General features: G+C 55.9%; 1 protein-coding gene across 1 annotated transcript; it reads right to left on the bottom strand.

Annotated features, from left to right (window-relative positions):
- Nucleotides 1-10,385: 10,385 nt before the first annotated feature.
- On the bottom strand, nucleotides 10,386-17,629 carry APLN (apelin). Its single transcript, XM_079911788.1, has 3 exons — nucleotides 17,410-17,629; nucleotides 11,314-11,485; nucleotides 10,386-10,688 (listed from the first exon to the last, which is right to left on the bottom strand). The coding sequence occupies exons 1-2, from the start codon at nucleotides 17,474-17,476 to the stop codon at nucleotides 11,319-11,321; spliced, it is 234 nt and encodes a 77-aa protein (XP_079767914.1). The 5' UTR covers nucleotides 17,477-17,629; the 3' UTR covers nucleotides 10,386-10,688; nucleotides 11,314-11,318.
- Between the last annotated feature and the right edge of the window lie 2,324 nt (nucleotides 17,630-19,953).

Raw genomic sequence — 19,953 nt, forward strand, 5'->3', positions numbered from 1 at the left:
CTGCCCGGCAGTAACTTGTGGAGAGCAGCTCCCCACTGTTTGCCTTTCTCCCAGGAGGAGCTGAGGCCAAAGCCCAGGGAGCAGAAGAGGGTGTTTCCTAGAAATGCCGTGGGTGTGGCTGCTGCTCACTCCCCATGGGCAAAGGACAAGGCTAGGCCTGCTCGTGAGTACTTACTGGAACCTCAGCTTGACTCCTCCAGAGCTCCCATCCCTTTGATCTCACTCAGAAAGCTGGGCGTTTGGGCAAAGTCCAAGGGAGTCATTAGACTCTGATCTGACATTTCTGTTCTCAACCTAATGGCACAAGTATTTCACTGATGGCTGATGGCCTGACCAAGGGATTTTGCTTGCTGAGACTAGTAAGGTGGACTAGTGTTTTCATGCCATTTGGAGAGGCGACGAACAAGAGGACTGTTTAAAAAAAAAAAAACCTTTCTGTTAGGCTGGAGAACAAGAGTAATACCCTAACTCATGGTCTCCTGAAGCTCCAGGTTAAAAAATATATATATATATAACCTGGAGTGTAGGAAATAGACAGGGGTGATTGAAAATCTTTAATAACCAGCATGGCATGGGCGCCAACTGATCAGACTGTTCAGAAACACCCAGGAAGTCTGCACTGGCACACACAGGAAAAGAGCAGCCGTGGAGCGGGCCTTGGCAAGCGTCGGGGTGCTCCTTTGGGCCTCTCCCGGGAGCACATGCAGAAATCAGGTTTGCCGTTGCCTCCAGAGGCTATAGGAGATTCCCCCAGTAGCTGCGGGGGTGTCGGGGAGTACCTGCTAGGAGGAAAAGTGGCAGAACGGAAGGAAATGCTCTTTGGGACAGCCTGAGAGCCAGACAGCCTAGGAAAGTCTTGTAAGGATGCCAACAGGGCCTGGCCTGGACTCAGAGAGCTGGCTGCTGCCCTTTGCAGCCACAAGTTGGAGAATTTCACCCCGGCACATTGGGTGGCGATTTCTCTTCCTCCCCCAGCCACTTACCAGGCACAGCAGGTAGCATGCACACAGGCTGCAAACACAGCGCACGTCGTGGAGCAAATGCACATGCGTGCCCAGTCAGTGTTCACACACAGAGCCCACGTGTGCCCATGACCTATAGACACCCTCTCAAGTCATGGGACATCCACACTCACACCCAGACTCAGAGTCCTGAAGCACAAGCAACTAAAAGAGTCAGCTTTGACTAACTCCAGTCGGTTGCCCCTCCACACACACCTTGGTCTTTGCCCTTCCTCACACCTCCTGGGGAACAGGACAGCTGAGGTGGCCCGTGAGAAGTCCCTGCCGTTCCCAGGCTCAGCCAGCAGGGGGAAGCCTCTCACGCCACACTGAATTTCACCGGAAGACTAAGGGGCCTGGAGACAGGGAGGCGGAGCCCAAGGAAAGTGGAACATCTAAGAAGTTGTACAGTGTCCAGCCAGCCTGTGAGCTGGCCCAGGCGCACCCAGCCACCCAGTCCCGTGGGTGTGGGGCCTCAACCCCTCCTGCCCAGCTGATGAAATCGATAGAGCTTTGGGCAAGTTACCAGGAGAGGATGTTTTAGTTACCATAGCAGGGCTGGGCTGTCTCTCTGCCCAGCCGAGAGCTCAGAAGGGAATCAGCCAGCACACAGGAGTTGAATGGAATCTCTCATTTTGCGAGTCATAGCCACTCTCAGGCCCCACTTCTTGTCTGTGAAATGGGTTTAAGAATAAATCATGGGGGACTTCCCTGGTGGCTCAGTGGTTAAGAATCCGCCTGCCAATGCAGGGGACACGGGTTTGAGCCCTGGACTGGGAAGATCCCACATGCCGCGAAGAAGCTAAGCCCGTGTGCCACAACTACTGAGCCTACGCTCTAGAGCCCGGGAGCCACAACTACTGAAGCCCACGTGCCTAGAGCCCGTGCTCTGCAACAAGAGAAGCCACCGCAGTGAGAAGCCCACGCACCGCAACGAAGACCCAATGCAACCAAAAATAAATAAATGTATTTTTTTTAAAAAAAGAACATGGGCAGTTCCCTGGTGGTCCAATGGTTAGAACTCGGTGCTTTCACTGCTGTGGCCCGGGTTCAATCCCTGGTAGGGGAACTGAGATCTGGCCAAAAAAACAAACAAACAAAACAAAACAAAGCAGATATGTATATCTCCATTAAAAAAAAAAAGAAGAAGAAGAAGAAATCACACATGCTCACTACTCCCTCCTTGGCCTTTGGACCCTAGCCATGTGCTCCGTCTCCTAAGACTTCCCTTCTTCTGCTTTACCTCTATTCACCCTGACATCTCCCGCCACACACGCCTCCTCAGGGAAGCTTCTCTGATTCTCCTCCCCATGTGGATCCTGCACTCTCCCCGCGATAAACTTCCGAGAGTCCTGTGCTTGTCCCCAGAGCCCTGACCACAGTCCTGGTCAGACCAGCCTTTGTGGCTTTTCAATGACATCGGATCTCCCTCACCAGGTTGTAAGCAATGTGGCACAGAGTGGGCGATCAAAGGCGTTTGTTGAATGTTGAGAAATGAATTTCTATGGCCCTTTGCAGATGACAAAGCACTTTCACATGCAAACTGGGCACCCTCTGAGGTCGACATTGTTCACACCTGCATCACTTCTTTACTGTACCAAACCTTTTCACTTCAGAAACTTCACTTCAGCCTCACAACCAGACTGTGAGAAAGCTAAGGATTATTATTTCCATTTTACAAACACTAAAACTGAAGCCCAGAAAGGGGAAGTGTGACCCAGGCTTAGTACTTGGAGGAGCCAGGATTGTTAAGCCTCCAGATCCCTGGCCGGAAGCTGTGATCATTAGATTCCCCCGTCAGTCATCACTTTGGGCATCGTCACCCCCATTGTGGTGAAGGCCATGCTCAGTCTGGCAAGGTGTATGCTTGGCAAGGACATTGGCTTTGGTGGGGGAACAAGCCTGGGTTCCCATCTGGGCATCACCTGCCTGTGACCTTCAGAGCTGGAGGAGCATCCTGTAAGGCTTCATGGCGGAGGCGGCCTTAGCTGGCACTTGAAAGACTGGGGGAATTAGGGGAGGCAGAGAACCAGGGAAGGGAAGGCTGAGGATACTAGAGGTGCACTGGGAAATGGGGTTTTGGTGACTTGGGCTGAGGCTTTCCCAGCCTCTGCTTCCTGAAAGATACGTATGATGCTCACCCCTCACACTCCTGCTGGGGCCAGGGCAGCAGCCAGGACCGGTATAGAGGGCACCAGGCAGCAAGGGCTGTCATACCCTCGCCACGCACCCGTCCCTTGAGCCTCCCAGAGGCAAGGTGAGGAGCGAGTCTTCTCTGCTGTCTCTCACATACTGTCCTACAAAAAGTAGGTGCTTTTTTTTTTAGCTTATGGTCCAGGTGAGTGATTCTTTTGAATCGGTCTTTGTGCAGGCAGAACGCCCTTTTCTTGTGCTTGGGTTCTGAAAATGTTAGCCTAGGTTGAGGGGAGGCGGAGCTACTTCTGAAACTTGCATTAAGGCATGGGATCTGAAACTTGACAGGCAATGTGGGAGCAGGGGTGGGGGTGGAGAGGGCTATGGAGCTGGGCTGGGGCTAACCCAGAGTCGCCTTGGGGTGGGGTAGGAGGAAACTGAGATTGAAACTCCTGGGAAAAGCAGCGTCTGAGATCTCTGAGGTGATGGAGGTGGAAGGGACCAAGAGGTGAGCCCTCCCTCCTGAGACACCTCCTCCCCCCCATCCCTGTGTGCTCTCTCCCCTCCCACTTTACGTTCCTTTATCTTTTCACACCCCTCACACCTGAGGGCTTAGGAGTTCCCAAGGAGGTGAGAGGACTCTAGGCTGTGAAGAAATTTGGGGGTCTAGAGAGAGGGGGATGAAACTATGCCAGGGTCACCGGCTCCTATCCCCACACTTGCTGGGGAGGGAGCCAGAGACACCCCTGCCTAGATGGAAAGAAGGCTTCTTTCCGGCCACGCCGGCCTCCCAGGTCTCACAGATACAAGCATTTTTGCTGCCCTGAGACTGAGGGCGCCAGAGTGAAGCCCTTGCCGTAGCGGGGAGGGGACGGCAGCCCTTGAGTGACAGCTTGGCGCTTCAGTACTGCCTTCACCTTGCTTTAAAGCAATGTCACCTTGGTCCCCTCGTTCCATTACATTCCACAGAAGATCCTCAGATGAACTTAGCCTCTCTGTGTCTCAGTTTCCTCAGCTATAAAATGGGTTTGCGATGGGGACTAATTCAGCCAGGACAGGCGATGTGCTCAGAACAGTGCTTGGCACACAGGAAGCACTTGCTCCCTACCTGTCGTGTCGTGTCTGCCAGTTTCGTCTAGCTATGTCCCTTTAAGTGGGTCACTTTCCCTTTCTGAGCCCGACTTTCTTCTGTAAAAGGTCTGTAAAAATTAAGGGGCTCGGGAGACTGAATGGCCTCCCAGGAGCCTGCCAGCTCTGCCCTTCTAGGATTCTGTAAGTCTGAGGTAGGGAAAGCAGAGATTGTTGTCCTATGAAAATAGATGAGGGGGGACTGGAACCCCCAAAAGATGAACTGACCTGCCTAGGGTCACACAGCCAGTTACAGGCCAAGCTGGGTTTAGGATCCCGAGTGCTGAGCCACTAGCTTCAGGCCACTGGGCTATGCAGCCTGCCAATTCTTTCACACCCAGGGAAGGTCAGAAAGCATCTGGTTATGGGGGAAGTATGAAATGGAGGTCCCAGCAGCCTCTGGGGCCAGGAGAAGCTTGGGCAGACCCACGTAACCCAGTGGTGGCTTTCCTCACTGGCCAAGGGTCCCGTTTCCCACCGTTTCTTCTGTTTCTTCTCCCAGAGCACTGATTCCCTCTGGAGAGTGGCCTGAAGCAGTCTCACTGTTTGCTGGAACCGCAGCAAAGCCCTGTGCACAAGCAGCTGCTTCCCACCCACCCACTCCTTCCAGGCGGCCAGGCAGGTGAGGAGGTTGAGACCCAGAAGGGGCCAAGGGGCCCCTCCACGGCCAGCCCTGGGCAGAAGCAGAGTCAGGACTGAACTCAGCTTTCTGGGCACCTGGCCTCGGGTGGAAAGGAACCTGAGGGCCAGGCCGGTCTCCTGGAGCAAGTGCCTGGCCCCAAAATCCAGGATTGGGTGCTGCCCAAGCTAACGCTGCCACGGGGGAGAGTGCTGAGGGCCATCTGTCCCTGGGGAGGCCCTGTGGGCTGTCTAGGAGACTGGAAATTTCCAGTGCCCCAGGCACACTCGGATTGGGGAAGCAGACTCCTAGCGGGAGCGGGGCAGCTAACCCGAGCTGAGGATGGAGCCGGCTTTGAGGCTTCGCTAGCCAGTTAGTGGCTCTGTGAATCTGAACAAGTGACTTGACCTCCCTGAGCCGGTCGTTCCATCTATAAATTGGGAACAATGATGACTTCCCTGTCCACCTTTCAGGGTTAGAGTGTGGCTTAGTGGGGATGATATTACCTCCCACCAGGGAGCGCGCACCATGGGCCAGGCACCGTGCCCAACACTTGACCTGCATCATCGCATTTGGTCCTGACCGCAGCGCTCAGAAGCAGCCAGCGTATCCTGCCCGCTGCGGAAATGGGGCTCATGGAGACACCGGCTTTCAGGCCTCACAGAGAAGTAAACGGTGGTGCTGGGAGTTGAACCCTGATCTGACTCCAGACGTCCCCCTCCACGGAAAGCCCTCTGTTAGTATAATTACTGTCAGATAGCATGGCATAGAAGGCAGCTCATAAGCAGTTTACTAAATTCTCTTAATTCTAGACCTTGCTGCAGAAAGGAAGTCTCCTCGGGCCCCAGGCAAGGGTTCAAGGGCTCAGCTGAAGGGCTTGCCGATGCTTCGCATGAGACAGGGTTCTGTGGCCCGCCATCTGTTTTTATAAACACAGCCACAGTGTTCATTTACATTTTGTCTAAGGCCACTTTTGCAAGACAATGGCTGACTTGAGTACTTAGGACAGAGACCTCACAGCCTGCAAAGTCGATTTACAGAAAAAGCTTGCTGATCCCTGATTTGAAGCATGCAAGGAAATGTCCTAGATGCAGCTCCGGCTTTTGAAGTCCAAGGCAGCAAGCCAGGGGAGTCCCTCTCTGAGCACTGGTCAGTATGTAGGAAAACTGGTTTTTCAAAGGAACCCTGGAGACATCTTCCATTTGGTGGGGGGGGGCGGGGGTTCCAGAGAAACGCTGGCTGAGTCAGTAGCCCCTTCTAGGACCAGAAAAGAAGATGGTAAGTCTTCTCTGCCATTCCCTTTGGCAGTCAGCTGGTACAGGCCCACTCTGGTCAGAAATCTGGGGTTGAGAAATTTCAGCTGAATAACCTTCAGTCCTGAAAAATAGAATTCTATAAGCACCTCAGAATGGCTGCTTGGGTCAGCCAGGACTTGTGGGAGAATCTGAAACGTTAGGCATCTAAGTAGCTATGGCTCATTTTATACCAGGCCTGGGGTCCTGAAAAGCCTTGTGTGTGGCCTGAGTCTGTTTGCCTCCCTTATCTCTTTCATTTCAGGGGCTGCCTAATTTCTAGGTGGATTTGAAGCACTGTTGTTTTTCAGGTTCATCTGCCCACCCCACCCCCTAACCCTTCCAGGTCTTGGTCCAGAAGTAATCAGTGAACAAAAAGTGAACTCCTTTTTCTTTTTTCCCTCTGTATTTTCAAAAACAGCCCCCTAGGGGGCTTCCCTGGTGGCGCAGTGGTTGAGAGTCCGCCTGCCGATGCAGGGGACACGGGTTCGTGCCCCGGTCCGGGAATATCCCACATGTCGCGGAGCGGCTAGGCCCGTGAGCCATGGCCGCTGAGCCTGCACGTCCGGAGCCTGTGCTCCGCAACGGGAGAGGCCACAACAGTGAGAGGCCCGCGTACCGCAAAACAAAAACAACAACAAAAAAAACCACAGCCCCCTACTCTGATTCTATTGTATTTATTTGGTCAAGATATCTCCAGATGGTGGCAACCCATATGTCCTGCCTTCTTTTGGTTTGATGTCTAATTATCTTTACAGAAAGCCACCAGCTTTCCTTCCCCTCATCCTCTGCCCCAAGGAGGTCAGACTTGCCTCCACCCACTTGCATACCGTGACTACATATGCCTGGAGAACCCTGGTGGCAACTCCCCTTCCTTGTCCCCACATCTACTGTGCACCATCCTCCTGCCAACTTAACCAAAGGCAACTGGGTCTTCTGGGGCCGGTGTAAAGCTGGTGTCTCTGTGAGCCTTTCTCTGATCCCACCAGTCCACACCACGCCATCTATTTCCAGTGCACTTACTGGGATTTAAGTACATTTTGTACTTAAGTCTTCTCTCTAATTAGGGGACCTTCCATAGTACCATAGAAAGAGTTTACATTCTAGAATTCAAAGTCCAGATTTTAGATTCACTCACTGGCTGTGAGCCTTTGGGCAAGTTGCTTCAACTCTCTTAGCCTGTTTTCTCATTTGTAAAATGGGGATCTGTGTCGCTCAGTTGTTAGGATAATAAAATGAGTTGATATTTTTTAAAAAGAGCTCTGTAAACTGTTAAAGGGCTACACACTCACGGATCGGTATTAAGCTGCCCTGCCCTGCCTCCGCCCCCTTCTCCTTGGTTTCTTGTGAAATTAGAGCTTTGGGGGTGATTAGGGCCATAACGGACCAATCAGCATAAAGCCAGCCCACCCAAAACCTCCTTGCCTAAAACCAGTTCCTCTGACAACCAGTTTGCCTAAAAGTCAAAGTAGTAATTTTGAAAGAAGGCATTTTTGTACCAATTTTCCTAAGAGGCACTTCCAACACAATGTCATATTTTTAAATCACTATGTCACAATCTGCAACATTTTGTCAATGATAAGATTGTTGTGTAGCTTGTGGGCGGCATTTTCTATCTTATCTTTCATTGAGCAGTTTCATGACTTTTTAGCAAGTGTCTGAAGACCCTGTCTTCAAATCGTATATTTCTAGAACTGAATACTCGTCAGATCTGTAGAATTTCCCACAAGACTTAGCGAATGCACCTTTTGGATCACTCCTGTCTCCTTTCTGCTGGGTTATACTCTGAACCGTGTATACCTGTGTGCACCTAATGAGTCGATTAACCAAATTAGCATGTACGCAACGTTCCTTCCTGTTCTCCAAGATGTTGGCGTTTTGACAAGCGTGAAGAGGTGAGACAGATGGGGCAGAACTGCATCGAACTCCTTGCATTTTATTTCTCAGGCTATCTCGTGCATCAAGCAACTCTACTTTGTGAAACACATACGAAGTCATTACCAAATGTATTTATTGCAGGAAACAGAACATTTCTCAAGAACGGTAACTGGCTACAAAGTCCCGAGAGTGTTCAAAAGTAGATAAAAATAGAAGAAGACACACACCAAAGATATAAAACAATTTTTAGTAGAAATCCCACCTTTAATCAGAATGTTCTTAAATAAATTTTTTTAAAGATCCTTCAAAGGACACTGCAAAAAAAACCAAAATTAGGACACTCAGATGCCAAAACACTTAAAAGTGGACTGCATTTTATGTGAACTGGTCATTAAGCACAGGGATTCCTTTTGTGAGTTTGCGGCAAATTAGTTTGAAGCCATTGGACCTGGAACCGATTTAGGAGGCAGACACTTCCCTCCCTGCACATGAAGTTCATGGGCACGGGGCGGGGGGGGGGGGGGGGGGGGGGCGGCCGGCCATGGATCTCAGCAGAGACGTGTGCCCTTCCTGAACGTGACCTCCAAGAGTAAGGGCGAATTGTCAGCTTTTAACTCTTTATTATAAAGACATATTTACACTGAACAATCTTTACAAACACAGTGAACACAATTAGGGGAAAGGGACGATTTCTTAATGAAAAGCGCCTTAATAACCTTGTATAAATTAGTAGAAGAATCATACACAACCACTTTAAATAAGACGGCCCCTCAGCACCTCCACTGCCCTGCGTCTCCAGACTTTCCCAGCCGTCCCTCTCCCGCTGCCCACAGCCCACCCACGCCCTTCCCCCTGGGCCGGGCAACCGATGCGACAGGAGATGCAGAAAGGAAGAGGGGGAAGAAGGCCCAGCCCCAGTGGGGACATCCGTGGCAGAAGAGGCTTTCTGGACACTGGCCAGACCCCACTCTGGGCTGAGGGGCGTTTGGGGGGGTGGCAGGTGCCCAGCCTGGCTCCCCAGGGTGGCCTTAAAGCAGCAGTAGCAGCAGCGTTAGCAGCAGTGGAGGGAAGGGGGAGGGGCGGGTAGGCAAACGTTGGGGTTGCTCTGGGACTCCGGGGGCCGTGACTCCCCCTGCCCCACACGTACATAGGTGGCCATCAGGCTCCTGTCTTCCCTTTTCTCCCTCCCACGAGGCCTTGAGAAGAAAGCCTGCTGAGATCTACACTTCCTCCCATCTTTCCTTCCTTCCTTCCCCCCTCCCTTCCTTCCTTCTTTGTTTCCTTCTTCTTCTCCCCACTCCCTGCCTCCTCAGGGAAAGGCCACTGGGAGAAGAAGGTCCAGTCAACGTGAAGGGAAAGCCATTGAGTCCAATTGGTTAAGGCCACCTCCTGATTCCTGGTAGTCTCGGTGCCCGAGCTGCCCCTATGAAAATACCCAGGGTCTGGGAGTGCTGCAAGGAATTGGGGCAGCTGGCCAGTCATGGAACTTTCCAGGCCGGGTTGGGGAATGGACCAGAAGGGGCAGGCCAGGGAGGAGGGAACAGCTCCGTCCCACCATGGGGCAGTTCACAGCCGGCCCCCTCTCCCTTCCTGGCCACCCCCAGCCCCAACCCCGGGAAAAGGCACTTAATGGGTTTGGAAGACATCGTCAAGAAGAGGCCATCATCACGTGGGAGTTCGGAGACCTGGGCCCTCGTGCTGGCTCTGCAGTGGCACTGGGCAGGTCACCATCCCTCTCCGAGCCTCCGTTTCTGCAGGAGTTTGCATAAGGAGGTGGCGCTAAGTGAACTCCAAGTTCCTTTTGGCTCTGATCGTCTGTGATTCTTGGCAAAACCAATCATCCTAGTTGGCTTTTGCTCCTGGGAGGGTACAGAGCCACCTGAGGCGCATACCCTCCCCTCCTGAGTTGGAGCTTGAACCAACTGGGGGGGGCGGGGGCGGGAGTGAGTGGGAGGGACTGCTAGGTGGCACAGTGAGGCAAGAGAAGTGACAAAGTACTTCGCGGCCCCTCTCCTTCACCTCTTCCTCAACCGGGCCAAACATGGGGATGAGGAAGAGGCCACAGTAGCTATTCCTCCTCTTCTCCGCTGCTTCACTCCCCCTTCGCCAGATCGCCAAGCCCCCGTTCCCATGCCCCCAAGGCACCCTGTCTGCATCCCAATGACCCCGTCCCTCTCACTGGAGTCTCTCATTGCTCCGCTCTCTATGCCCCTCTGGAGGCCTGGGGGGGAAGTGCTGATGCGAAACCTTGGAATCTGCTGAAGCCCATTAAAGAAGGGCGGGTTCCACCCAGCCCCCAGGGCATACCTGAGGCAGGAAGGGCCGAGAGAAGGGTTCGATGTTAGGGTATTGGACACAAGAGGTAGGGACTAGAGCAGAGGGAGGGCTGCGGAGAGGAAGGACGGCCTTCCAGTGCAGGGTCTCCCAAGTCACGAGGGGGCACTGAATGGGTCCTTGCTAGGGGCAGGAGCACGCCAATCCATTCGGGGAGGCTGGTGGGGGAGAAGAGCCGGACCGTCAGCAGCTAGAACAGGGGCCAGATGAGGCGAACGGATGGGAGGGCTCCAGAGAAGCAGGCCGATCGACGGAGGGGTAGAGAGAATCACGGGGGGCGGACACGTGGTGGTCCCTTCAGTCCTAAAGAGGAAAAATGACCAGAGAGGGGTCATTGACGTGTCCTAGGTCAAAGGAACCGCCTGGGACAGGAGAGGAGACGGCCTTCACCCGCCCTCCCCACAAGCCTGAACCTAAAGCCCCAGGCTACTGAGTCGGTGCCACCCTGTCCCGGCGACAGGGGGAAGGACAGCAGGCCAGGCCTCAGGGGCAGGCTCAGGCCCTGCTCTCTCCTTCCCACATCTCCCGGCAGCTCTCTTCCCGTTCTCTGCTAGCGGCTACCCCCAAGGATCCCTGCCTTCCCTCCCGCCCCGGTGAGGGTCCACACTGCACACCTGCACAGATACCCTGGGGCACCTCTCCCCAGCTCGTCAAGGCCCTCCAGAACACTCCAGCTGGGCCAGCCAGCCCAACCCTAGGCAGCAGCGTGGAGGGGAGCCAGCACCTAACTCCTGGGGAGCGTCAAGCCCCTCTCCGGCCTTGGTCTCCTGTCTAAACTGAAGGTGCTCTGTAAGCCCCGGTGTTATGCATGGGGCCGGCACTGCCTGGTGCAGGTGTCTGGCCAGCGGTAAGCAGCAGGGCCACCCGGCTTCCAGGCTGTTCCTCCCCTGCCCTTTCTGTGCCGCCCACTGACCAGAGGCTCAAGTACCTGCTTCAGAAAGGCATGGGGCCCTTATGGGAGAGGCGCGGCCGCTGGCGGCGGAACTTCCTCCGACCTCCCTGCCAGGGCCCTGGGCCGCTCCTCGGCCCTCTGGGCTGCACCAGGTGGCGGATGGTGCCTTCCTCCATCCCCTTCCCGTCAGAAGTCTGCAGCAGGGGCCCTGCAGGAAGGAGAAAGCCTGTCATCCCAAAGGCTGATGCAGATGGGCCAGGGCCCCAGAGGAGGGGCAGCCTCTTCATGAGGTGGCGCTCTCAGAGCTTTTGTTTTTCCTCTTCCAATCAGTGAACCGATGAACCACTTGCAATGTTTACACTGTCCTGGGGCAAACAGAGCCCACTACTCACATTTAGAAATTATACACCTGACTAGATGTCCTTTTGACAGTCCTATCATGTTTCTGATGGGCACAAACATGTTCTGTGCTCAGAACATCATCGGGGGGTGCAGCTTGGGGTATCATGCCTGCACTCAGGCTGGGGCACAGCAGACAATAACTTCCCACTGCACCCTTGTGACTGATACACTTAAAACATTTCAAACACACACTATTTCAATGAAAACAACTCCCCCCGCCACGTGCCTATCACCCAGATTCCACAGTTATCCAGATGGAGTTACATATGCTTTGGTTCTCCTGTTTCTTTCTTTGCAGAGATATTTTAAAGCAAATCTGGAACATGATGTCATTGTACATCCTTTGATACGCAGGTGACCCACTTTTGAGTACTAGAGCTCTCACAGCTCACCCCTGGGCATCTCATCAGTGTTTGGCCATCTTGGGGCTCACTTGTTCCTGTGGCCTCCCTGTGGGTGTGGCTGGGGGACTGTTTGCGGGGCGTGGGGGCGAATCTCTGACTCTGTGCCTTATGCTGGGATCTAGTCAGCCCGTGACCAGATTCAGAGGCCAAGAAATATTGTACAAATGAATGAGTAAACAAATGAGTGAACGTCACCTGAAGCAGCAAGTGCATCGGGAAGGGGGTGGGCTGCTAGTATTGCCCCCCCATTGCCCTACTCCTTTCACCTCTAGATCATACCCTCATCCTGTGCCTCATGCAAATTCCTTCCATTCCAATCCCAGCTGGCTCCTTTTCTGCTCTAGGGGGCTCTTCTCTACATCTGTCCACATCTGGCTTAGAGGAGAAGCCTCCTGATGCCAGACCAGGCCCTGCCAATAGAATCCAAGTGGCGCTGGGTGTTCCTGGGTGCGATGAGGGAAAGACACACGATGAGGCCCCAGCGGTACAGCAGGCATGAGAAGAGAGGCACAGTGCCCAGATGGGGAGGGTATCCTCTGCAAATGCTGAGACCCAGGACTGTGAGTGGTGGTGGCAGTCAGGGAGGGCGGGCTGTTGCGGGGAGGGGTCCCTAAGAGACAGGGGAGGCCCAGAGCCAGGATGAGGAACACGGCTGGTGGGCTCAGACTCTGGCCAGCGAGACGTCTGGACTCTAGGGCTGCAGAGAAGAGCTACCTAAGCTGACTGAGCTCTCAGCCACCTCTCATGGAGGCTGCAGTCCAGCCAGGTCAGGCGAGCTGGTGCTTCACAGACAAGCCAGCCGCCGGAGGCAAGCAGAGCAGGGAGATGCGATGGTGCTGGGCAGGAGGCAGACAGGCAGAGTGCTTGTGCGATGCCCGGGATGGGGCTGGTCTGCAGAAATACAGCTTCTGAGGCCAGTGATCATGAATTCCAGCCTCCCTCTCCCCACACCATCGGGTTTGCCTCCAGCTATATCCCTGTCTCTCGAAACCTGTTTCCATCCATCCAGGAGTCTCCACCACTAGCTCACAGTTTCCATATAACCACCCATTGGCTGCTCGCCCCCCAACCATACCCCTGGCGGCTCTTCCTTTCCTTCCTCCCTGCCTCCAGCATCCCCACGCTCCGGTTCCTTCCTTGGCTGTTTGACTCTTGTGATTCCTCCTCCACTTGCACACAGTTTCCAGGCATTTATCCTCCTCTTGGGCCAAACTCAGGCAAGGATTGTCCTTAGGGCCCTCCCTGCCCAGGCCCCTGGCGCCTGCTGCTGTCCACGCTCTCTCGCCCAGACACGCGCGCACACACTCTCTAGCCCTCCACCCTCCCTCCCAGAGAGAACGTCACAGGCCCATTAGGACCCCTCTGTTTACCAGCCACCCTTCATGCTTCCTCTGGTCGGGGGTGGGTTACTGTGTCAGTTCCTCCCCTAAACCCATCACCTAATGTAAATTAAAACACGAGTTGTGTTTGCACTTTGGGGCAGTAGGTACGGACAGGGGCAAGGAGGCTGCTTTCGCCTGTCATAGGGCTACCCTCTGAGTGCTATCTGCAAAGGGGCTGCGCCGGGGAGGGAGAGGAGGGAAGCCCCTTCACTAAGCTCCCCACCGCAGCTGCTTCAGCTTCTGCCTTGTGTTTTGGAGGCCCCTCAAGGCTGTTCTGCCCTTTCAAGAGGACAGGAATGATACTGATGAGAAGTTGGTACCAGAGAAACTCTCAGGACGAAAAGGACTGTGCTGAGGGTGTGGCCAGGCAAAAGGAAGGCCCCTAAGGGCCTTGAAGGTATCAGTGAGGTCTTGGTTCTTGTGTTGCAGGGATGGCCAATGGCACAGGCTATGGCCCCAGGGGTAACAGCAGGCATGAGAAGAGAGGCACAGTGCCCAGATGGGGAGGGTATCCTCTGCAAATGCTGAGACCCAGGACTGTGAGTGGTGGTGGCAGTCAGGGAGGGCGGGCTGTTGGGGGGAGGGGTCCCTAAGAGACAGGGGAGGCCCAGAGCCAGGATGAGGAACACGGCTGGTGGGCTCAGACTCTGGTCAGCGGGACGTCTGGACTCTAGGGCTGCAGAGAAGAGCTACCTAAGCTGACCGAGCTCTCAGCCAGGCCCTGGAGAGCAGTCACCCAGAAGCCCCTGGCACCTTGCATCCCACTGGATGGGGGGGCTCACTCTCCTCCTTGTAGCCGGAAGTCTGCAGTTCCTCCCCCACCCTGATTCCATCATCCACCTGTTTCCTACTTTTGATTCTGAGTCTGGTTCACCCTAAGATAAGCTGACACCTGAAACCCTGGCTTTGTCCTGTCCAAAGGGACAAATCAGAGGCTTTTGATTCTCATCACTGCAGAGGTCCCGGCAGTGATACAAAAGAATTCCCCTGTAGAAACGGGCCATCCCCAGTGTACTTAAATATTTTCTCTAACGCATCTGCTACTTACGGGAAGGCTGGGGCAATCCCGCAAAGAGTCGCGAGCCTAGAGGGACCGAAGCGCCATCAGCAGTGAAGCCACAGCATCTCCACCGTGAAGCGCAGTCAGGGGTAAACAGGGCTTGCTTTTCACACAATCTAAACGCCAGCCCTGCCCGTTCACAAAGAGGTGCGTGCCGCTTCTCAGGAACACGGCATCCTCACTAGGAATGAAACATCTTTTTTTCTTCCCTCTTGCCGTCCGGCCTGTCTTGTGATTGCTTTCAAAGCCCATACAAGTGCCCTGGTGGCACTGGCCATGTCCCCTCCACTGCTCTGGGGTCCTGCATGTGTCTCCAGGATGAAGCGCCCCTCCTTTGTCTGCCCAGCCCAGTGCCCTGAGCCGTCTTCCCACGCCAGCCGTGCTGCTGTGGACACATCACGCCCTGGCAGCCTGGTCATCCGCTTCACCTGCATTAGTCCTTTGCCGCTGAGAGGCCTGACTCAGGTTACCTGGGTGCTTAGTTCTGAGGCATTGGGGATGGAGTGGAGATGCCCCCTCCCTGAGTGGGAGGGGTCCAGGAAGCTGTCCTCACGCTGTCATTGTGGCTGCAGGCCTCAGCTGGGGCCGGGGAAGGGCAGGAGGGGGACAAGGAAGGACACAGAGGTGCTCAGACAAAGACCAAGGGCTACTTGGCCCTGGTCCAGCAGCTCTCAGACTCAAGAGCAAAGTGTATCCCAGGTCAGGAGGCAGTGGAGGGGTCTGTGTGTGGTGGCGGGAGCGCATTCCAAGTCAGGACACGGCGCGTCATGAGGAAGCACGGATTTCAGGCCTGGAGCTGACCGGGGACTCTGGCTGGGGAGAGCATGCAAGTCCGGGCCAAGGGCAAGGTGGTTCCGAAAAGGTCCCTTGTTCTGAGCCAGGACAGGAGGCAGGAGGAGCAGGACATGTGTCCCCAGACCCACAGAGGTAGCCCCCTTGGCCCCAGGACAGGACGGGGGTGGGGTGGGGGGACGTGGCAGGGGGAGGTGGAGAGGCAGGGGGAGCTTTGGAAGTTTCCAGTGCTAGGCTTAAGCATAAATGTGAGGGCAACGAATTTACCCAGATCCGGCTGTGGAGCTAGGTGACCCAATGCAAAGGGTGAATGAAGCAGGGCGCGGTAGGGTCTGAGCCAGATGCGGCGTCCCCTCCCCTTGAAACCGGCTCCCCCTTTACCCGTAATGCCCCAACAGCTGGACCCTGCAAAGGTCTCCCCGTAGGCTCTGGGGGAGCCGCAAGTGTGCAGATCAGGTAGGCCCAGCTTCCTCTGGGATGCCCTCTCTGCACCACTGTTTGCCAGTGGTGGTGTCCCGTGGGTGTCTTATCTCGCCAACTGCCCTGGATGGCAGGCTCCAGGAGGGCAGGCCCGTGCGGTGTCCTTCATTCCTATCTTTGACTCTCTTTCTGCCATCGCCTGCCTGACAGGAGTTTCTGAGGAAAAAGCCTGCTTCCTTCTTAGCAGTGAGGTGGCTGAGCCAGGGCTCGGGCCTGAAGAGAGAGATCACTGGACAGCTAGCTAAAGGCAGGTAGTGCCAGACCCAGCCAGTGCGCCTTCCCAAGAAGCCGGGCAGGGCTCCCCGGGCCAGGGCAGTGCCAAAGGCAAGAGCGGAGAAAGGAGGTGACCTACAAAGAGAGGTGGAAGCCCCACCAGGCCCCTCAGAGGCTCCCGGGCTGCATCCTGTTCTGGAGGGTCTGGAACAAAGTACGGCCTTGGGCCCTTCCTCTAGGACACTTGCTGCCCTGCTCTCTCCTTTCCCCTGCTCCCACCTCCCCATAAGTCCAAGCCTGGCACTGGCATTAGTCCACCTGGTCTTGGCCTTCCTATTCTGTGTTGCCAGGCCGGCAGCAGTGACAGTCAGATCACAGGACTGTGGCAGCTGGAGGTGGGAGCTGGCAGCCACAGGAGACACTGACGCACAGAGGACAGGGAGCCCGGACTGGGACTGCTGGGATGTGGGTGGGGACCAGGCTTGGGGAGGGCAAGGGAGCACCAGTCAGTGCCAAGTATGCCAGGTGGGGGTGTGGTGCAGGTGAGGGCCAGCTGCATGGAGGTATCGGGTCAGGCGCTGTTTCCTGGTTTGATGCCTGGAGACAAGGGGACTGAGGTGAAGCATGACCATGCCTGGGTCAGAGGGGGGACCGGAGCCAGGATCTCAAAGAACGAAGTCCCTGGGGTGGGGCGCAGGCCTCTGGGAGAGCCTTCTGTGTGGGAGCAGGAGAGCAGACCAGACAGGACTTGGGGGTGAGGGAGGAGGCCAGCCTGACCTGGCCCTGCCCGGCCCAGCCCCGGGGGAGGCTGCCTCTGCTCACTTGCAGGCTGAAAGGAACCACAGCTGGGCTCCACGCCGCCTCCCCCGCGGCGCGCTCCTGCCTATGCAACAAGTGTCACGTCTGCATCTTGGCACATCATCATCCCCCAGTGGCCCGCGCCCCCGGACCGGCCGGCGGCCCCTAACTTTCCACGCAGGAGCCCAACCCACCGGCCTCAGGTCAGTTCCCTCCAAGGATCCACGAGGGGAGCGGGACGTGCCCCCCCATACCCTCCACCACGTGGGGAGCGGGGCGCGGGACACGGAGCGCACGCCTGCGGCCCTGAGCTCCTCGGACTGCGAGGGGCGGCCGGGAGGGGCCAGGCGCCGGAAGGTGATGCCCCAGGCCGAGCCGAGCCGAGCACCCCGCAGGGAGCGATGCCCGCGGCCGGCGGGTCCCTGGCCCCGGGCGCCCTGTCCGTCGGCGGCCCGGCGCGTGGCGGCTTCTGCACGGCTCGCGCCCGGCTCCCGGGAGGCGGAGAGAGCGCGATCTTCTGGGCGGAGGGCGGGGAGCGCGCGGGCTGCAGCCCTGGAGAGCGGCGAGGGGGCCGCGGGCGAGCGGGAGGGCGCGCACTCACCTCCACACACCGCGCTCAAGGAGAGCCAGAGCAGCAGGAGCGCCTGCACGCAGAGCCGCAGATTCATGCTGCTCCTCTGGCCGCCGCCGCCGCCGCGCGGCCCTGGCCAGGGGGCGGGGGCGGGGGCGGAGAGGCCGGAGGCCGAGGGAGGCGCGAGTCGCGGCTCGTGCGTGCGGGCGCGAAGCTCGCGTGGCTCCCGGGCCGCGAGACGGTACGCCCCGAGCCGCGCCGCGGGCTGGCCGGCCGCCGCCTCCTCTCTCCTGCAGCCTCCTCTCTCCCGCCGCGGGGCAGCGCCGCCCAGCTGGCCTCGGCGGCTCCGGGGGCGGCGGCGAGCTCGTTCCAAGTGGCTGGCGGCTCGGCTGCGGCTCCAACGGCCCGTGGCTCAGACTGCCAGCGGGAATGCGCCCCGCTCACTCCAGGGGCTGCATTTTGTAGCCTGTGGCTTGGCCGCGAGCCCACTTGGTCATGTGGTCATCGGGAGGGCTGGAGGGGGGGCCGGGAAGAGGGAGAGGGAGCAAGCCTCCCGCACCGCCCCCCTCCCGGCACGCACTGGGCAGCCGCAGCCAGGGCGCGAGAGGGAACCTCGAGGTGGTCCACAACAAAGGCTGCGAGGCCACTCTGACAGCCCACAAGCGCTCCCCGGACAATGCCCGCCTGGCCGGGGGCCAGAGGGTTTTGGAGACCTGAAGGATTTCAAACACAGGAAGCATTTGGGGCGGTGGAGGGGCACACTTAACCCTTTGTCGCCACGCTTCCTTAACAGCTGTCAAGAAACCTGGGCGCTGCCCCCACTCACCCCCGCTACGTCTGACCCGGTCCTTCCCCACCGCCGCTCCGCAGCCGCAAGGACTTAGCCGAGACCCTCACACATTGGCCCTCCTCTCTCCTCTGCATCTTCAGCTGGGTTTGAACTGTGCCCAGCGCCCCCATTTCTCCTACCATCCCCCAGGAGGCACCCTCTACCTGGAATGCCCCCACCCCACCCCATCCTTCCACAGACCTCTTCATTCTTACAGCAGCACCTCCAATCCCATCTCATCCAGAAGACTTGCCAGGATAACAATAATCCAGGAGAGGCTGCTCCTGGGTTCCTCCTCGCTGTCGGGACATGCAGCAGCTCCTATAGCATCCCCTCTCTTGTTCCCCATCATCACGACAAGGGACCATTTACCCAACTCCAAACAGTCTAGGCTGGATTCATTTTTGCATGTACTTGGGATTCCCCTCTGAAAGTGGGTCCTGAAGTTGTTTGCCTTCCCAGACTAGGCTGTCAGCTCCTACAGCCTGGGAGCTCCCAAGAGAAGGAGCTGCCTCTTTCACCGCACGGGGAAGCCCCTAAGATAGGACCTTGTCTCTCATTCTTCTGCCTCTCTCCAAAGTCCCCAATATCGGGCTCTGCACATAGGTGGCACTCAACACATGTTAAAAGACTGAATTGAAAGGTGTTTCCACATTTCAGCCAGCCAGGCAGTTTGCTTGAAGTGCGAGTCCAGATTTACACAAAAAATTTTACATTGGACAGTGTGTGTGTACCATTAAAGATGTGAGAGCCCACAGTAGACTTAACATGTTTTTGAAATGTTACAGCAATCCAGCATATGCACAATTTTTTATCAGTCTCCATAGCAGGGATCTCTGCTTTGTTCACAGCTGTATCCCCAGAACTAGAGGAATGTCTGGGGCATGGTTGGTGCTCCCGACATAATTCTGAATATATAAATGCAATTTTCAAAACCATTCCTATTGCCTACATCAAGGTAGTGGGAAGGGGATAAGATAGGGTTCTTGTTCATAGCCTATGTCCGCATTAGCCCCAGTCCAGTAGGAAAAAGGCAGTGGCATGGAAGGCAGAGCATCTCTCTTCACCCGTGAGGCCCAGGCGGTGAGCAGTGGGCATTAGTAGCATGAGATCATTCCCCCTCTGCTGCCCCCTGGAAGGAGTCTTCCACCCAGGAGGAGAAACACCGGACCTCTAGTCTCCACCCTCACCTGCCTCAGGGCCTTGCTGTTGTCACCTAAGTTTGCTGCATCTCCTGGGCATGATGATCTCCGTGCTACCCCCTCCAGGGTTGTTATGGGATTGAATGAGATAATGTATCTGAAGGCACTGTGTAAATAAGGTATCAACCCTTGAGGGGTGGTTTTTAGGAACCATGATCCTCCACTCCCTGACTGAACAAGCCCATACATTTGCAAACGAGCGCCCCCATAAGTAGGTTCCTAGAAGCGTTCATATTTAATCGCTCCTTTACCAGGCTGTGTATAGGCTATTTGCTAAGTGGTTTAAGGGCTGCCCTTTCCAGTATGACTGATACTAACAACATTTAAAATAAAATGAAAACTTCATTTCCTCTGCTGCACTGGCCATATTTCAATTGCTCAGTAGCCACCTGCAGCTAGGGGCCACTGAATTGGACAGCACAGAATAGAACCTTTCAATTATTGCACTAAGTTCTATTGGACAATGCTGGGGGAGAGCACCCCAGTCATTCTTTTTTCTGTAATTCTTTTTCCCACCTTGCTTAGTTTTCAAAATGTGCAAGG

The sequence above is a fragment of the Stenella coeruleoalba genome (genome assembly GCF_951394435.1).
Source record: "Stenella coeruleoalba genome assembly, chromosome: X".
NCBI classification, from domain to species: Eukaryota; Metazoa; Chordata; class Mammalia; order Artiodactyla; family Delphinidae; genus Stenella; species Stenella coeruleoalba.